The sequence below is a fragment of the Equus quagga genome, chromosome 7, assembly GCF_021613505.1.
Source record: "Equus quagga isolate Etosha38 chromosome 7, UCLA_HA_Equagga_1.0, whole genome shotgun sequence".
Classification (NCBI taxonomy): Eukaryota; Metazoa; Chordata; class Mammalia; order Perissodactyla; family Equidae; genus Equus; species Equus quagga.
Window position 1 is genome coordinate 62,892,158 of NC_060273.1, and position 20,148 is coordinate 62,912,305.

The window sequence follows — 20,148 nt, forward strand, 5'->3', positions numbered from 1 at the left end:
GTCATTGTTTTACATATATTGAAGCTTACATGTATAAGTTTAATTCAAAGTTGATTAAATGCATAATTTAAAATAATTCATAGTTGCCTGCTTTTTCCTAAATATGGAAGTTGCTAAGTCTATATTCAATGTGTGCTTATTGATCGCCTATTAAGTGGAAGAAGCTTAATGCAAAACTTTACACTTTATTTGTAAAGAATAAAAAGAGCACTGAATCAGTTGCTTTAAACTTTGAATGCGATTTTGAAGAACACCATTGAATCCCAAGTTATTTTATGGGCAATCATTTTTATATGAGCCAGCATATTAAAAAAAAAAAATTCAAAATAGTCTAATGGGGGGCCAGCCCTGTGGCATAGTGGTTGGGTCCTGCACGCTTCAGTGACCCTGGTTGGTGGGCTTGGATCCTGGGTGTGGACCTACACCATTCGGCAGCTATGCTGTGGCGGTGGCCCACATACAAAATAGAGGAAGACTGGCACAGGTGTTAGCTCAGGGCAGATCTTCCTCAAGCAAAAAGAGGAAGATTGGCAGCTGATCTTAGCTCAGGGCGAATCTTCCTCACCACCACCACCAACAACAAAACAGTCTAATGGCCTTTTTAATATAGTTACATAGTTACAACCATGCTCACCTTATTCCTAAAAATGCTTGAATCTATATTTTTATTTTTAATGACTAAGGCACTTGAAGTCTGTCCTCCATGTTGATAATTATGGGATGACTTTGGGATGACGTTTTGAGCTAGTTGTTTGCAGTGCATTTGGGAGTGCCTATTGCTAGAAAATGGAGACCAAAGAAGTGTGATGCATTTCTACTTTTAACATGAGTCAAAGACAGAATTCACACCTGGTGCAGTCACGTGACTTTTATGAAGAGATTGAATATCTATGTGGTGTTGTGTCCATTTCATACGTGTGCTCCATGCTGTTTGCTGGAATGGCTCCCTGATGCTCTGAACTAAAGTCTTCCTCTTTATGCAGCCTTACTGACTTCCTCTTTCCTAGAGCCACACCTCCTTAGTGTGGGATTCAAGCCTGCCCCTTTAAGGCTCTGGCCTTTCTTTTCAGCATCCTTGCCCACTAATCATCCTAACTTACACTCTAGTCACATTGAGTTGTTAGCTGCTCCTTATGCCCCTAGTGATTTTTCACCTCTGCACTCTTGTCTTGCTTACGTCATTCCTCCTTCTACTATGCTTTTCCCTCCTCTCTGTGCCCAAATCCTTCTGCCTTTTAAGATCCAGTAAATTACAACTTTTGTCTGTGAAATCTTCCCTCACAGCTCTAGGAATTGAATATATTCTTTTCTTTCTAAATTCCTATGTGGCCTTATCCATACCATGTCATGTTCCTTATAACTTTCTATCGTTAGTTATTGTGATTTAAGGGTGTGCTCTCTCCCTTGGAGGTAGGATTCATGCTAAATTCAGCTCAGTCTCCTACAGTGTCTAGCACAGAGCCTTGCACATCAGAGGCATTAATTCATACAAATTTATACAAAATGGTGTTGAATGACGCTACTTCTTTCATTCACTCATTCATTCATTTATTCATTCATTCAAACGAATGCTCCTTATTTGCATCTGTTGTATTCATGATGTTTCAAAGTGTCAGTACCAGATAGACAGATTGCAGTTTAGTTTTCGATAATGCATGTGTGGTTAGGTAGTATATATTTAGATATATTTATTGTGCAATAAGGATGCACATAAATACCTTAGTGTAAATCTGTTGGTTATGGTGAGGATTAAGTAGTAATAAAACTAACACTTTTTTCAAATGATGGATATCAGTGAGGCCTTCTCCTAAACTCATTCCAGGCGTTAATCCTTATAATAACACTAATTAGATAGCTAGGCCTCTCCCCTCATCCCACTCCCTTCCCAGATAATGAAACTCAAGGTCAGAGAGGTTGAATGACTTTGCAGAAGTCCCGCAGCTGATAATTTGCAAAGTTTAGACTTAAACCAAAATTCATCTGATTCTGGAGTCATCTCTTCACCATCTAATAAGAATGTGGTAAAACCTCATTTATCCAGAGAAGAGTGTTAAAACAAACTTAACTCTGGGAAATTCAGCATGAAACCAGAAGTAAGCAAAAAAAGTAAGTGTACAAAATAAAAGACTTTGAGGTAACCAGAACAGTTATTTTTAACAAACTGTGTTATCTTTTTCTCAGGTCATAGCAAATTAGAAGAAGCAAACTAGAGGCAAGTTGTTAGAAGCAGGCTCAGTGACAGCAGAAGTGACAGCTTAATGTCAAGGGCAGAAATGGAAAACCTAAAAAGCAGATGCAGAACTATATTACTGTGCAGCACTTTAATGACTGTTCATAATGACAGTGACCCTGAGTCATCAAGAAAGAGATGGCAATTATATTCAATATATTCTCTCTAAAACAGTGAGATGTGTGTAATGCATTCTCGAAAGACTTCCAGTGAAAGCCGTTATAGTGGCACAGTATTAAAAGGGGTTTGCCTTGGGTTTTCTGTAGAGCTCACTTCTTGAAGAGACATGTTAAATGAGGAATTGCTGAATATATGGGCAAGTATCAATGTATACAGTATGCAATATGAACTATACAAAAAAATGTTAGAATGAGTCTCAGTTTAGTGTCTTATAACTTTGATATTCTTTTGTTAGAGCTTTGAAAGACCCTAAAAGTCTTTTTGTGAAAGGTGAATTTATTCCCTGCTTCCCCATCTATCAGTCTTTTGGCTCTTATATTTTTCTTTCCTAATTTCATAGGCAAAGATTCTGCCCTGCAAACTTCCAACTTTGATAACATTCAGCCTCTTCCATAAATGTATCTGGCTTTGCTTTTTCTCTTGTATTTTAATTTTTAAACAAACAAGCAGCAACCCAGGACCCTAAGCCAGGCCTGAGTAGGGAACGATGTTCATTCTTGACTGAATTTAGAAAAACAAGCCTTGAGAAAGAGCTCATTGTGCAGTTTCAAACCACAGGGCCTGGCGTTACTGGTGTCCAGTCCTCTCCTTCTGGAATACTCTGGACCTCAGGAACTCACCAGCGCTTTTCCAGCTCCCAGATGGTCAGGATGGGATCCAGTCGTTAATGGGGCCCAATTGGCACAAGATTTACATCCTGGGAAGAGAGCTGGAGAAAGTTTATTTAAAAAATAAATTACCGAAAAATAAATAAATAAATCTACCCACAAAACCAAAGGTAGTTGAAGTATAATGTATTTATTTTAGCCTTTTTCTCCCAAATCTGTTATTTTGAAAGATGATCTTGTTGCTGTTTTGTTTCATACAATTAACTGCATTGATTTAGGGACCTGGTTAGTTTCTCAGTCAGAAGAATTGAATAGTATATTTTTGCGAATGCTTAATGAGAATACCAGGAAGTTTGTTGGGGCAAAGTAAAAAAGATTTTTTTCTTTGAATGGGTTTGATGTTTGAATGGAGTGGTATTGATTATTTCGTTGTTTTAGATTTATCAGGAACTTTATTGAATCTTTATCCTAATTATTAGTGGTGGTTAATGGAATCATGGCATTTATTAATTCAGTGTTCAGCAACTGCAGTGTTCAACTAAGTGCTTACTAGTTCCAGGCCTTGTTAAAATTGCGGGAGCAAATCGTAGTGAAAACAAGACAGAGCTCATATCCTCATGGAGCTTATAGTCTAGTTGAGGGATGCAGACAATCAATAGGAAAATATATCTCCATCTCTCTACTACGTGTCCATGTCTGTGGCCATATCTATATGAGAAAAATTTCAGGCAGTTTTAAGAAATACTGCTGACTGTTCAAAAGCTAGGTTTTAAATCTCCCATTTAACTCAATTCCTGAGACTTTATTTTCAAGAGTCTCCTCTGACATTCATACATAAAGTTTATCTTTGGGAATTCATGTGACCCAACATATTTTGCTAAACATTGGTTTAAAGTTATTTTCTTGAAAGGACAAAAGGAAACCAGAATGTTTGTGAAACAGTAAATGTCTCCACTGGCTTTCTCTCACGTTCCCTGAGAAATCATATACTGCCTTGGAGACAGGCAGTTCTTGGGAATGAAAAAAATCTGTGTTACGAAACCCAGAGAACTCTGATTAAGGAACAAACCAGAATACACTGAGGAACTCCGGAGAAGCGCCGGCATCCCCTGATTTATGTTGTATCCACTTCAGCGGAATAGAGATAGAATATGGAGGTTCAGCCGGTACATCCACCAAGAATATACACTTTTCATATTTCAACTTCCTTCAGGAACTCCTGAAAATAATATTTTTTAAATGCCATATTTAACTATAGAAAGATGAATGTTCTAGATTGGAAGGAAAATAAGTTTGCTTGTGTGGTCACTGCCACTTTGGTGTCATTTGAAAACTCCTTTGTCTATTCGGTTTCAAAGCTTTAATTATGCTTTCATGTTACCATTTCCTTATTTAAGTGTCTGCTTCATGTCCATCACTCAGCACCCCCTGCCTATCTCAAAAGAGGTGGTATTATTATACTAATTGAGGAGGAGGCAGGTTGCTGTGAGAATTATTAATACATAAATTAAAAAATTAATCTGGAAAGTGCTTTAGGGTCCCTTGAGAAGCTCTACCCAAACACAAAGCATATTTAACATTATTATTATAAGTACTCCCGCAGAGCAGATAAGTCAGTGCAGTATGAGATCAGTAAACTGAGGCACAGAGGGTGACAGTGGACGAATGGGCCGGCCTACCTTAGAACCCAGACCCTTGGATGGGTTAACACCTAAAAACCACTGTACCAGTGCCCGCTTTGGGCTTTTTCTGGTCATAAATATAATTATTTTTCCAGAGAAGAAAGTTTTCCTTCCTTTTGCTCCTTCTCTTTAAGTCTGTGCTTGTTTTGGGTTTTTTTTTTTTTTTTTTTTTTTTACTTTTTAGTGTTGAAAGTGATTAAGGCTAAATATTAAATCCTAAGGCTAGTAATGAAAAATCACTTGTGTGCTTTCTAGTAATCCCAGTTATTTTTTTGGCTTTGTGGCTTGGAACTTCAAATTACATTTATTTCATGTAGTCCCATTGGTTGAAAAACATGCATAAAGGCTTATCTTGGAATGGCTTTCTTGTTTTGCCTGAGGAATAATTCTCAGCTAGCCTCTCACCAATGAGAAAGGTTATTTTGAGTACCTATTGTGTTCCCAGAACCTTTGAGGTTCTAGGAGAAACTGAGGACCCAGTCGACCCTGTCAACAGTGGAGGTAGGGTGAAAAGTACAAGACAAGTGCCAGGAATTGTGGGAAAACAATGAACAGCAGTAGGGAGGGACAGCCGTGGATCTATAATGGCAGTCATCAGTCAGGCAGACGCGCCACTTCTAATTGATCACATTTCTTAACTTTCTTGAAACTCATTTTCCTTGTCTGTGAACCTTCTAATACCCATACCTGCCCCTACTACTACAGGACAGAAATCACTGAAGGAGCTTTGCACAGTACTTCGCATGTAGTTAGAAGACGATGAAAAGTCATTGCTGCTGAAGTCACCACCAAGGTCATCACCATTGTCCATTTAGTGTGAGCTGAGTGATACAGATAATAAGTGCTACTGGCTCTCAGAGAAGAAAGTAATTCCCAAGACTTGCCTTTTCTCTCCATAATTCTATGACATGATTCCATTAACGTTTTTAAGTACCAGGTACTCTCATTTACTTACCATGCGAATCATGCTTTTGATACTGCAGGAGGCTTTTATAAAAACCATTTGGAGAATTGTTGTCTCCCATACCCCTCTTCCGGGCTTCCAGACTTTGCACACTACCTCTTTGAAGTTTTGCCTCCATCTCCATGCCTCCTCCACAGTCCTCCGTGCATCCACTGAGGGGTTCCTCTCTCCTGTTTCTTGCACTTCTGTGGAGGACAGCCCCCACCCACCACCCTCATGTCTGTGCTCCATCCGTCTCTCTCAATGGCCGTAGCAGCTTCATTTTGCACCCAGGGGTCGCAGCAAGCGTGCCCCATCTGGCCACCTACCACAGGACTCTTCTGGTCTTGTGCTCTGAGTCAGGAGAAGAGAAGATGCTCACACAAGCTGCTCAGAGGGAGCATAATTACCACTCCCAACATGTCCTTGGTGTGCTGGCAGCCCCTCCTGGGACCTTGCAGAGACCATGTGTGTTTTGTTCACTATAATTCAACATTTAAATGTTATTTCTTCTGATTATAATATTAATACCTTCTTACTATTGAGAAGTTAGAAAGATATGCGAAGGAAAATAAAATTACCTGTAACTTTACCATCTAGTGGTAACTTCTCTTGACACTTTAATGATTTTCCTTTTAGTCTTTCTTCCATTCAAATATATATCTAATTTTTATATAATTGCATGCAATACATATTGCACAAAACTGATATTATTCTACTTTTGATCTTTAGTAATATTTTTTGCATAATAAAAGTAACACCTGAAAATGTACAAATTAATTTATTCCAGAATTATTTACATAATTATTGTTTCCTGTGCAAATGCACACACACACACACAAATACACACAGACACATGAGGAGGAAAAGAGAGAAGATGAATCACATCTAATGTCATCAGTCCAGAAATAAACACTATTAACATTTTAACATTGATCTTTTGTGGGCTGCTTTTTAGTACTATTTTACTATCACTTTCTTAACCTTTTTTCTTCTTCTTTGTTTCATCTTATCCCTTCTCACTGGAGTCACAGACCTTTAGACATCCTCTTCTTTTCCACCACTTAGATGAAATCTGAGCAGTAGTCTCATGCAGGGACCTGAGTGCTGGGTCAATTGGATAATTAATTTTAAGAGCAGCTTAGCTAGGGAATGGGAGTTAAATATTATCAGGTTAAGAACAGTGGGTTCATATGAATAGGGATTACTATACCTAATGGAGTCAAACATCTAGTAGAATTCTGGCCTAATTTATGTAGGTATTTATTCCAGATAGATTTCGGAAATATCCTCTATGTAAGGCATTAGGTTAAATAGTTTAGAGGATACGAATAGGAGTTAGACCCTCTTGCTGATCTCAGAGACTGTCTACTGGGAGAAAGATGGGTAGGAAAATATTTATGGCACAAAGCAAAATAGGATGCTAAGTGTTACAGTATAAATGCCATAATTATATACATTCTTACAAAGGTGCAGGTCACTCTGACTCTTAGGATCAGGTAAAACTTATTGGAAGAGGGAGCATATGATCAAGGTCTTAAAGAACAAATAGAGTGTCAGTAGGGAAATGTTTAGGCAAGGAATGGCATGAACAAGGCAAAGATGTTGGGCAAGGCTGCGGTGTTTTCATGTCTCCACCTGCCCTACTTTCCAGAATGTGGAAAGGCAAAGTGGGAAGTATGGCTAGAAAAGGAGATTTGCTGTCAGGCCTTGCTACACCCTAAAAATTATGCCCAGGAGTTTGGACTATATTGTATGCAAAGGGGACAGTTGAGGATTTGAGTCAGGAAATGACCTGATGAGTTGTATTTGAAGAAGATAATTTTCATGGAGAAAGTAGAGATAGAGAGAGACCATTTAGAAGGCAATTATAATATTGTAATAATGTGAGTAAGAAATGGTGAAAACCTGAACAGGAGAAAGTGGAGAAGCAAAGAGCCAGTGGAATTCATTCATGGCTGAGGAGGTGGGGTAGAATCAACACGACTAAAAGAAAAATCGAAGGGGGAAAAACTAAAGATGATCCCAAGTTTTCTGTTTTGGGTGACTTAAAGGGTAACATTCCCTTAGCTGAGAGAGGGAACACAGGAGCAAGAAATACATTTATAAGTAGTAAGATGGCAAATTTGGCTTGGGTCATGTTGAGATTGAGGTGGCAATAAGACATGTTTGGGGAGATTCTGCGACTCTGTTGCTCATAAAAGCTGATGCTTGGCCAAAGGGATCAAAGCTACACGTGTAGATTTGGAAGTCAGTTTGGCTGAGGTTGTTGAGCCAATGGATGAATTCAAGAAATGTTAGGCAAGTAAAAAGAGAAGAAAAGGTAGAACAAAACTTGTGAAATTTCTACACTTAACAAGTTGGCAGAAAGGAAAATTCGGGAAATGAGGAAAACAGGAACCAATGAATAAGAGAAGGGCTCTGGAAAACACTTATTTACAGGCATAAGAGAATGGTTTTCTTCCTAATGTTTCAAATAATATTAATTAACTTGCCTGATCCTCAACTTTTCTCATCTGGAATACATATCCCACAAGGATGGGTTTTAAAAGACGGTGAATGTGGAAGTGCTTTGGTAAACCATCAGACATTCTGCAAATCTTAGGTCTGATAATTAGCGTCACAGAAGTGAAGAAAGTGGAGACTTCCAAGAAGGGAGAAAGCAGTGTCAGATGCTAGAGTTTCAGAAGAATATTTATTTTTAGCTCAAATTGTTTGGTTTGTGATTTAAGGAAGTTAAGTCAAAAGAGTGAATCTGTTCTCTAATCACTTAGAACCGTATTTCCCAAAGTATGGGGCTGTGTCCCTGGTAGCAGAGCAAACAGTTTTCGATTTGACGTAGACATTAAGTAGAACTGAATCACATAATGAGAAAGTTATTCTCCTTTTGTTTCTCTTTTAATCCTCCTGATTTACATTAACGGAGGAGGACTCAGTTGAGGCTAATAAGTCTGTAACATCTAACACTAGCACGTCTCCCTTTTCAGTAAACTGCTTTAGGTTGTCAGCATTATCTAGCTAGAATTTAACAACATCATGGCAACTTTAAGATTACCACCTACAGTACCTTCTTATTTTGGCAGGGGATACCAATTTTCCAGTTGCAGTAGTGATACAAAGTTTCCTTTTAAAATGTTATTTTAAACAAAAAGGTAATAAATTTTTAAAATATTAAGTACATAATTGTATAGGTGGTATATAAGATATGGCAAACTGAGAAAGTGGCATTCCAATGATGGAAGTTTGGACGTTTTAGACTTAGCAGAACCGTTGGTCCTTCTCTTGTTTAGAGTGGCTTGCCTTAGTTCAACCAGATTAGAACAAGGTGGGAAGTTTATCCTGGGATAGAGGTTGGGGGTCTTGGATTCTAGACTTCCAGCTCTAGACCTCGTCCTTCCCCTAAGATGTTGGGTCAATTTTTGAAGCCACTAGACTTTTCTGGACTTTGGTGTCCTTAGTCGTTAAAATGAGAGTGTTAGTTTTAAATGATTAGTAGCATTCCCTGCAGCAACAAATTCTATGATTCTTTGAGTGATTAGTAAATAAGCCTATGCTTTTAAATTGATAAAAGTCAGATAAAATGTTTTTCCTCCGCAAGCCATCAATATCACGTGTCAATTCCAGAGGTTGTTCCCAGACTAACATCCGCAGCAAGGAAAACATCAACACATTCATTCTCTAATGATGATTCATATTCTACCTCATTTATGAATGATAGTTATTTCAAGAAGGAATCTCTGCCTTAGGGTGATTGATTAAAATTGAAAATGAAATTGTAAATGAAAATTTGTTTCAATTTCCTGAGCCTGATGCTTATGCCAGCACCCTACTCTCGTCAGTAGTTTCATTGCAGTCATATCTTATCAATTCATAAAGCCCGTGAATTTTGTTCTTCAGCGTAGTAACTCATAGGGAGTAAGTTCTCATACTTAAAAAGATGTCTCCATTCATTTATTTACTAATATCTTTACATCTTTTAAAATTTATTCCCCTGGAGAAAAGGGAAGGCAGGTGAAGTATTTTCTAACTGGCTGAAAGCTCTCCTAAGTATTATTGTGAATTAATGTTACTCTACATTCCAAGTAACTCAAAAATAGAAGCATACCATCTATTTGGAATATAACAGTATGATGACTTCCACCATCCGAAACACAGCCAAGGAGCAGGTGGTAAATGAAAAATGAATATAGTGCAGAGGTAGAAAAAAGCACACACACAGTCTTTGCATCTGAAAAATTTGAATTTGTCTCTACCTTTAAAATTTTTCCTTATGAACAATTGCTTCTCTATAATTAGATAGAAAGTATTTGTCCCTGCCGTTTTTTGAACTGCATCGATGTCACTTTTTGCTTTAACTTGCTCTAACAAGGGTGATGTTGTGCAAGCAACTTAACCATTTTAAGATTCTGTTTTCACATCTGAAAAAAAAGGGATAATAATAAAAGCCAGTGTTCTGGCCAAATTCACATTCGTATGTAAAATCCTTAGCAATGTGGTAGATACTTCCTAGGCACTCAACAAGTGTTAATTCCCAGTGTTGCAAAAACACTCTCCGAGCAGTTGAGATTAAACATGCGCTTGATTTTGGAAGATCATCTTTTACTGCCCTTCAGAGCTTCTTTCCTTCTCCTATCCTCTATGTGATAGTAAATTTGATTTCCTGATTTCAAAGCTTACAAATTAGAAGAGCAGATTAGAAGCTGCAAAGGATACCAGAAGGAAAAAGACAAAGGAACTGAATAATATAGAAACGATTTAAAAGTCGCAGCTATTCGAGGCCATTTAGTTTAGGGGAAAATGATCCCTTATACCTCAGTAGTCCCTTAAGGCTTTTCTGTATTACAGCAAGATATAATAAGGGGTATTCCAAATGATGATCTTGATTTATCAAGGCTAAATTAACTTATATAAACTTTGTTTATAGTAGAAAACACAGTGCGTTTTGGAAGAAATTCAGTATGAGAAGAACGAAATTTTAAGTGAATTTTTTTGTGTTTTATGGGTAAACCCATAGCCATCCAAAACACCCAGCCATGGAGATGAACTCAGTCTTCAGGGGTTTCACATAAACATGGTCTTGCAGAAATATCTTTTGTGTGTCTCCAGCAAATAAGCTAAGGCTCCACACATTCTATGGAAGAGGATAGGCATTTCTATCTGTATCTAGTTAAAATGATTTTTATGCAGATGGCTTTTTCTTTATGTTTCAAGGAAGAGCATTTGACAGAAATTACTTGTGGACTTTAGCAGTAGCAACTTTCTTACGTTCTTTTCCCCAGGACTTGGTGTTAGGACAGTTTACCCAGATGAGTCCCAGGGGCTGGCGTTCTTGAGTGTCATCTAGATTCTCTGGGGGAAACATTTGAATCGGGCCTGTTTTGCACGTTAAAACAAAAGCCCTTTCTAAGTTACACCCATAAGAACAGCACAAACATAAGTTAGTACAAACTCAAATGATAACCCATTGTATACTGACTCAGTATCACAAATATTGAGCTAAGTGAATCTGAAAGGATCAAGGAGTGGGCACTTGCAGACACCATAGAGGGAACATGTAGAATCCAGCATCATCGGAGGTCAACTAGTCAAATACCAGGGCTGGATTTTTCAAAGAACCAGATAATGCCAGTTTTATGGCCATTAATAACATTTTAGTTATATAAACAAAGATAAGAGTAATAAAAAATAAATTCTGCTTTGCAGTGTAATCTGATTGCCAACAGAGTTCAGAAGGGAACTTTCTCGTTGTGCACGTGGCATTGTGTAACGGACCAGTGATCATTCTGCAGACCCCTCCCCAACCTTTCATTTCCCTTTTATGGACAGTTCTTAGTTCTGCCAGATCCGTGAGCTATTCCAGGGAGGCAGCTTCTTTGGTTTCTCCTTGAAAGCTCTTTGATTGTGCCTCTGGTAGTTAAGGCACCAAGTGGTCTTCGGGGCTATTTCATACGTGTGCTCTGCAGCTAATCAGAGTGCCTTGGCCCACTGATTTCCTACCTCTGTGTTTCCCACATGTTTAGGGGCTCAGTTCAAACACCAGACCCACCAACCTCTGGACAGGCATGGCAGAGCTCAGCACTGATTTGGATGTCTGCTTCAAACAGAGATTTTCCAAAGGATATCCTGTAGTAGATAAATCATTTCATTAGGCCAGGTTCACTTTTCAGACCAGGAAGCAGAGTGCCTGCCGTGTAGGAAAACTCAGATAAAGTTGTTATGGCTGTACTCAGAGCACTTGTAAATATTGTTGTCAATGTCTTTTATACAGGTTCCATTAAGATTGTATTTAGACATTGACAGGTTAATTATGTGTTTTAAAGCTTTGCTTATTGAGATCTGATAGGAGTGCTATGAAATGAGTCTTTTTACATATTGCAATGACAATTTTTTTTCCCGAAATGTCTCCTCCAGTTGATTACTCCTCATGCCATCCGTGTGCAGACCCCTCCTCGGCACATCCCTGGTGTTGTAGAAGTCACATTGTCCTACAAATCCAAACAGTTCTGCAAAGGGACACCGGGAAGATTCATTTACACAGGTAAGAACCACTGCCTTGGCCTTGTGGATCTTTTACCTTGACTTGTATGTATCAGTTTGTGTTTTATTTTTAAGTCTAGTTGCTGTTAAGACCTGCTGTCTTTCTCCATTTCACCATATGTATGACCAAATGAGTTGCTTTTAATGTTATTATTATTATTTAAGAATTCATTGGGTGTTGAATGACAGGATGCTGCATGACATGTTCAGTGGAAATACTGGTTGGATACCTAAAGAAGCAGTGTGAGAAACAAGGGAAAGGGAAGGAAGTGCTAGACAGTTCTGAGTCTCTCTGGATGTTAACCATCTGTGTTGGGTTTGTTTGCTTTACGGAGTAGAGTTGCACTTTAGTGAACAGTACGACTTTCTTCTGACCTGATCATAGCATTTGTATTAAAGACAATTGGTAGTTTTCATATTTAATTCTGGGTTGGTACTTTCTTCGCCTGTAAGCTGCATTTTGCCCTCCCCAAACGGCCTTGGCACTTGGGTCCACCCTGCAGTAAGAAGCTAGGGTTACAGGGTGAATGTGAATTCCCTTGCATCAGATGGAGAGAGCCAGGCAGGTTCTCTGTGGAAATACATCAAATACACAGTCTAAGTGCCCAGTGTGCACTTTAAGAGATTCTCAGATTGTAACGTGCGAACCAAACAGCCAGGGATCTTTTTACAATTCGGATTCTGATTCAGTAGCTCTGAGTGGGACCTAAGACTCTGATTTTCTAACAAGCTCCTAGGTGAGGCTGATGCTGCTGGTCCAAGGACCACACTGGGAGTAGTGACATTCTGGGCCCTCTGCTCAGTAGCACTCATCGGGGAACTGTCTCCAGGACCTGGTCCCACATTTCCTTCTTCATTCAATAAAGGACCACAAGGCCACATTAAGTACAGAGTGGAAGTTGCTTTCACAGAGACTTCAGAGCAGCGAAGCGATAACTCTAACACATCCTGATTATAACTGTACCATTAAATGGACAGATTTTATTTTGCTGTGACATTTTACCTCAAAGCATCTTTCCTTTTGTATTTTAATACTAGGAATAAAACCAACCATGCTTCTTAGTGTCTCTCTCCCTCTCTCTCTCTCTCTCAAAATTATAAAAACAATTAATGCATCCTGACCCTTGGAAATGCCTCCCAGCCCTTTAAACAAAATGCAGGTTTGGTGCCTGCCTGACGATTAGTTTTAGTTAATTGAAAATTATAGGATTGACCCAAGAGGAAAATTTTGTTTGCACTCCAATCACTTTTACAAATTAAGGAAAATTACCACAATTTTGTTTAGCTAAGGTTTCACACTGAGTTCAAGAAATTAGCTCAGCCATCCCAACAAAGTCAGCACTTTGTTAGTGAGCACTTGAAAAAATAATAGTCTATCTGGAGTTTTGTGGTGTATACAAACGAAGCATAGAGAAAGCTATGATGCTTTATAGAAGTAGGCCAAGTGTTTTTAATTAGGCTCATTGGTTCAGCGTAAGTTTTGAAGAACAATCAAACTAGCAGATTAGCTGTTTCTTTTAAAGCTAGGATTTCTTGCCATTCATTTTTCCCATGAGAACTTCCACATAGCACTATTTTTTTTTTTTTTACAAGCCTCATTATGGGCCTGCAGGAAAAGGACCAATTGAAACTTCTGATACTGTAACATTCCCCACCATCATTCCGATGGATGGGAGTTTTTCACAATGTTCCTCACTGAACTCGGTGTTCTGGAACGTATTACAAAACCACAGAGGCCAAATGTTTTCTCTGAGGAGTTTGGACTCTGTTTTTGGCCGAAAACATTTAGGCCTCGCTGGCTGCTTATTTACTCTGCTATTAAGAACAAGAAAAGGAGAAGAAAAAGAAGAAGAAAATGCTCGTGTGGTGGGAGGTACAAGAGGCAACCAGGCGTGATTCCGCTTTGGTGACAACGTCCCTGCCCATTAATGGTTCCATTTTGTGGTCAGGTCTCATTTAGAAGAAATTATTTTTAATCAGTGTTCAACAAAATATCCCCTTGAGCCACCTGGCCATAAAAGTTAAAAAAAAAAATCATCCCCATTAAATTACTTAAGTTCTCAAAAGAAAATAGCTAGGGACCCATCATTATTTGGAATTTTTTTAACCATTAAAAAAAATTGCCGTCAATTTAAGAAATCGCATCTTGGAAAACTTGTATCATGCAGGAATTAAGATCAAAGATAAAAGGGCAGATTTGCAATTCTAAGAAGCAAAGTAGTTAAGAGAAAGAGAGAGAAATCCTTGGTGTGCATGGACGTGTGTAAGTGTGCGGGAAATTTGAAGTATGAAAAACGCTTCTGCTGGTCTTGCCTCAAACTGTGGCCAACAGACAAGAAGACTTAATTTTTAAGTATTCTAGGAGAGAGTCTCACCTCTCCCCATGTTAGAAAAATAAAATTTTAAAGAAATTGGCAGAAAAACTTCCCCAGTGATGTAGCTGGCTGTTAATAGTCTCTGTGACATTACATCGTTTCTAACAAAAGGGAATCTCTGTTAATTGGTGAACCCCATTTGGGCCTCTTGATCATTAGCCTTAAATGCCCCTACCAAGGTCACTTGTTGGTGGCTGGTGCTGCCAGCCCCTGTGATTTGCTCAGTTTACCTCCTGCTTGTCACCACTTACTAGCGAAGGCATAGAGATGGGTCGTAAAACCTCTCTGTTCCTTATATCCAAACAACTGCTTAGGTCCTTGTAAATGTGCAGCCCTCCTCTTCTGTCCATCCACAGAAGCTCACACTTCATTTTCTTTAACATCCACAGCATTTCAAGATGTGAGGCTTGGTTTTCTGGATGGGATGAGCCAACCCTCTTGTTTCTTAGTGGAATGTCACTTGGAATTTTTCCCTTAAAAAAAAAAAAGAAATATCCTAGGACTGAAAAATAATGACCCAAATTAAGGCACTGTTGCCGTTTGGGGAGTGTGTGTGAGAGAGTTTGGATGTGTGTATGTGGAAGTCTCTCAAAATCCATAATCATTAAAAAAAAAAAAAACCTGAGACGGGAACAGCATGGCCTAATCTATGCAAATAAAGGCAGACTTTTTGGGGAGGGAGGAAGGAATTTGACTAAACACAGATTGCCTGCAAACTGGCTCCACTTGCGAGGACTGTGAGCGCGGCTCTCCGTCACTGGTTCCTCAGACCAGGACACAGGAGGGCTTCTCAGCTGCCAGATGTGCAGTCCCCTGTTTGCCCAGTCAGAGTGAGGGAGGGAAGTGAACCCCAGCTCAGAACAAAGAAGCTCAATAGCACTTCCCGGATCTTATTTATTGTAGCCAGTTATTCCTATGTAAATGCAGAGCACGGCTGACTTTAAATTTTAAGTAATATTTTCTAATGGAAGGAAACAAAAACCCTTTCAAATGACAAAACTGTTTTCAAAGCCCCTCTAATCATGTGTCTGATCAGTCAGTCCAATCGGAAGTAAATCCCCATAAACCTCCACTGCCATGGAAGGCGGTCTCCCCAATACCTTTGTTGTTCTCACGGCTTGCTTTTCTGCAGTTGTTACGTCTTTAAGTGACTTGGATCTTTTAGAATTGTAATCTCTCCTGCTAAGCTTTAAGTAACCTTGGGAGCTGATAAAAGACTCTTAGGAGCCTTTAACTGCTTCTTCAAAGTTCTTAGAATTGGTTTTCCTGATAAGAAGTGGCCAAATCCAAATGTAGTTTTTACCTTCATTCCCGTTATTTCTCCATTGGAGAGACTGCTATCTTTGGGGAAAATGTGACTGGACAAATGGGCCGCCGGGACGATGTTTGGCCAGCTTTAGTATGCCTGAGAGCCATATACTGTCTGCTCCCCAGCAAGTTGGTGAAAGTCCCGATGAATGATCATCTGACAGCTCAGGTGTCTGGTTAGGTCACATCTCAGACCCTGCTCCTGCTGGGTTCTCCTGTTCTAAACATTTTCCACCAAACTCCCTGCCCCTGTGGAAGGACTAAACCAATACCCTGTATATTAGTCTCAGAATTAACTTTGAAGTAAAAATTCTTCCTGGAAATACTTTCTGTTTGTACTTCATTCCCAAATAACTTTGCATGGAGAAGCATGACCCATTAGAAGGGGCCATTTCGGTTGAACATGCTTTGTGAAACTCAATGACATGTACCACCACGTCTTTCAAGTTTTCTTTTTTCTCCCCATTCTTCTTAGGTTCTCCCTCTTACCCCTCCCTCTCTTCTTCCCTTCACCCTCTTTTCTTCCCCCCCCCCCCCCCCCCCTTCTTCCCCCCCCCCCCCTTTTTTCCCCCCCCCCCCCCATTCTTTGCTTCCTCACTTCCAAGGAGACAATATAGCAGTGATTGAATCCTTGGATTCAAGAGACAGTGGTTGTAGATTGAACTCTCAGCTCTACCACTTACTAGAGAGGTTGTTTTGGGGACATTATATGATGGCTCTGAACCACAGTCACCTCATCTTTACAAGGGAATAATTCCTTGCACGGATTCTCTTTAGTATCAGGAAAATGTGTGTAAAGCACCCAGCATGAGCTAGCATGAGTATTAGTAGTTCCCATTAATAACTGACGGCTGTTATTATTATTCATCCATTCATCTGTTGCTGAGTCTCTACCATGGTATAAATATTTTACGTGTAGTATTGTTTATCTTCTCATCATTTTCCTGGAGGTCTAATAAATGTCCTTTAGGATTTTTAGTAGCAAAACTGTAGGAATCAGTAAATTAAAGAAACAAGTAACACCAATCAACCATAAATAAAAAGAGCAAAATATAAAGTAGCAAGAGAAAGAGATTTATAAATTCACATTTGTAACAATTTTGATATAATAAATATTTTCTCAGGAATGGCCTCAAACAATAAATATTTTAATAAGGCAGCCCTGATTTATAACGTTCTCTGGTGTTGACTTTTCAGGAACAACACATGCCTGTTCTCTTATTTCCATCTCAAACTTCAACCCTTCCTCTGGAGGCCATAGTGACATGGGTACCGTCTATCACCAGCCTGCTTCAAAGATGTTTAGGTTATAATCAGCTTCAACTCCAGGTTCAAGAGCTTTCAGGCCAGAAAGCTCTGTTATTAGTTCTTGAAGACCTCCTCCACAAATGAAGGCTTCCACTCTGGGGATAAACAAAGTCATCAGTTCTGGGGAGAAGTGGAGAGTTAGCACCTAATGAATCTTGCATTCTTTAGCCTCTTCTTACACTAATTCATTGCCAGATAAAGCTTCGAAAAATCCACCTTCTTAACATTACCCTGCAGAGAAACATTCCCTATTTGCTCACTGTATGTAGGATGTAGCCCAAACTCCCAGGTTTGGCACTCACAGCTCACTGTGCTCTGGGCCCGGTGCTTTCTCAGCTCCACTCAAATCAGTCTTCTTGCTGTGCCTCAAGCTCACTTCATATTTAGCAGCTTTGGACATGGTAATTCCTTATAAGGTCCAGTTCAAACTCTGTTTCCCCTCTGAAGTGTTCCCTGGCCACTGTAGTATAGTGGACAGAGCACTGGGCTGAGAACAAGGAGGTCTGTGTTCTAGCCCCAGCTCTGCTGCTAACTGGCTATGAGACATAGGATAAGTTGCTTACGTGTTCCAGACTACAGTTTCTTCATTGTAAAATAAGCCAACTGGACTAGGTGACTTCGATGTTCCCAATGGCTCATTGGCTGGAAGAGTCTCTGTCCTTGGATCTTTTGTCATGTGTGCTTGGACCACTCATTCATCATTCACTTCCTTATGCCCTTAGCTCTCTTGTTCCTAGGTAGACACATCACAAAAAGTCCATAATCTCCAAGAGGAAAGAGCTACCCTTCCCCTATCTTAGACTAGTTTGTACACTGTGTTGAAGCACCTTTACTCAGTATCTTACTTGCAATAGGTATTCCCTAACAATTGATTGACGTATTGCCCAGGATCAATGGATCCTCATTGATTTTTGTGCCCTGGATGACATAGAATGTAAATAAGCACTGTTAATTAAAAATCTATACCTTTTTGCTCAAAGTTTTACATGTAGAGAACACAGTAGTTGGGCTTTCTGTTAAAGAAAAGATGGAATTGAATCTATATTATAAATACTCTTAATGTTTTCATCTGTAAAATGAGAAAATTTTAATAGTACCTGCATCTAAGGAGTAAATACGTCGGTGTATGTAATGCAGTCCTGATAGCAGCTAGTACAGTGTGAATACTCCCTAACGGTAAACTCAAAAACAGAGAAGCAGACAATGGGAATGTTTCTCTTGAAAATCCAAAGAATTGGTCATTAGAACACATTTTGGTTGGTATTATACATGAGCTAGGTTTCATTTGATTAAAGAAATTGATTCTTTCTCAGCATTAGAGTAGGAATCCAAAGACCTGGGTTCTAATTCTGATTTTACTACTTTCTTTTGTTACTTCATTCACTCATCTCACAAATATTTGTGGATTGCCTGTTCTATTCTGGGCAACATTCTAAACCAGTTCTAGGCAATGTTCTAAAACAGTGTTGAATAAAATCAGACACAGTCTCTGTTCTTATAGTCTTAGGAGGAACATGGATGTTCATAAGTGGACTATTTCAACCTGGTAAGTGCCCAGAAAAACAGGAACAGAGTTTCAGACAAGCATATAACACAGGAACCCCAACTCGTCAGTTAGAGATATTTTCTTCGGGTAAAGATTCATGAGCTGAGGTTTGAAGGATGATTAAGAGTTAACCTGGCAATTGGTGAAGTGCAGGGGTAGGGTGGGGATGGGGAAAGAGAATGAGTGTTCCAGCAGAGAGAAGTATGTAAGAAGGCACTGAATGGGAGGAAATGTGGCATCTTGGAAGGCTGTAAAAAATCCAGTGAGGCTGAAAAGTCAAGAGAGGAGGAGAATGGTGAGAGAGAAGGCTGGGGAAGTGGGCAGGGACAAGCCTCTGCAAAGACTTCTAAGCTATGGGGAAAAGTTTGTCATCTTAAGAGCAATGGACAGTCCTTAAAGTGTCAGAAATGACAGGTAGATGTGACTAGATTTTCATTTTGGAAAAAAAAAATGTTTGGCTGAATGGAGCATAGGAAACCAGAGTGGATGTTGGAAGACCTATTGGGAGGCCTTTGCATTAGTCTGGGACAGAGATTTGATGACTTCAATTTGGGTGGTAGTGGGTGGAGATGGAATACAGTGAGAGGATTCAAGAGGTATTCAAGAGGAAGAATGGACAGGATCTGGAGGTGGATTGGATGTGGGGATCAGGGGGACAGAGGGCTTAGGCTACTAGGTTTTTTGGCTTAATGGATGGTGGGGCCATTCCTCCTCTGGGTGTCCCAAGGGTCTTTTGAGTATCAATGAACAAATGTGCATGAAAATGTTTTGCAAAGGGTAATATTCTACACATATGTTAATTGTTATAAAGACAGGCCTAAGCAAACTCAGGAAGAATTGGGGAAAGGAAGTCAAGAATGTGTTTTCTTTTATATCAGATTGTTTTCACTTAGGATTCAGCTGAAGGAGGGCTGTGTAATGAACACTTGACTAGCAGTTCTGCCTTAGCAGCGTCCTAATTGGAAAAGACCCAAGAAGAAAGAAAAATTAACAGACTGCTCCTGTCCACATGTCTTGAATATTACTCCAAATGAGGCATTTACACACAAAGAAAAGAATTCAAGGCAGAGGGAATGTTTATTCTTTTTGCTTTTGTGATCCAAAGGGTAGGTCCCAAGCCTCTTCTCCGCTGAAGGGAATTTTTTCACAAAATAGGATTGCTCCTGATCTGAGCTATGTTGATATTATTTGTGATCCTGCACCCGCTGGCGTTTGTAAAGTTAAACAGTGTTGGTGCCATAACAGGGACAACAGCAACGAGAGTCACTAAAAGTACCCATTGTATTGCTGTGACATCTATAAAATGCAAGTCATTTCTGCAAAGAATAAAGCTGGTCTGAAGGAAGCATATTATTTTGCATATTTTATGTACGTACTTTCCAAGAAATATGACCTTTATTTCCTATTTGGAGTGGAGTGTAATCAGGACTT

The 20,148-nt window shown here is 39.3% G+C and overlaps 1 protein-coding gene across 5 annotated transcripts in view; it reads left to right on the top strand.

The window, feature by feature from the left end:
* The window catches only part of EBF1 (EBF transcription factor 1), a 381,707-nt gene that overhangs the window by 289,321 nt on the left and 72,238 nt on the right, over positions 1–20,148 (top strand). For all 5 annotated transcript variants that reach the window (XM_046668002.1, XM_046667997.1, XM_046668000.1 and 2 more), the window contains exon 10: positions 12,055–12,181. In XM_046668002.1, coding sequence (XP_046523958.1) covers positions 12,055–12,181 — 127 coding nt within the window. The remainder of the gene's footprint in view (positions 1–12,054; positions 12,182–20,148) is intronic.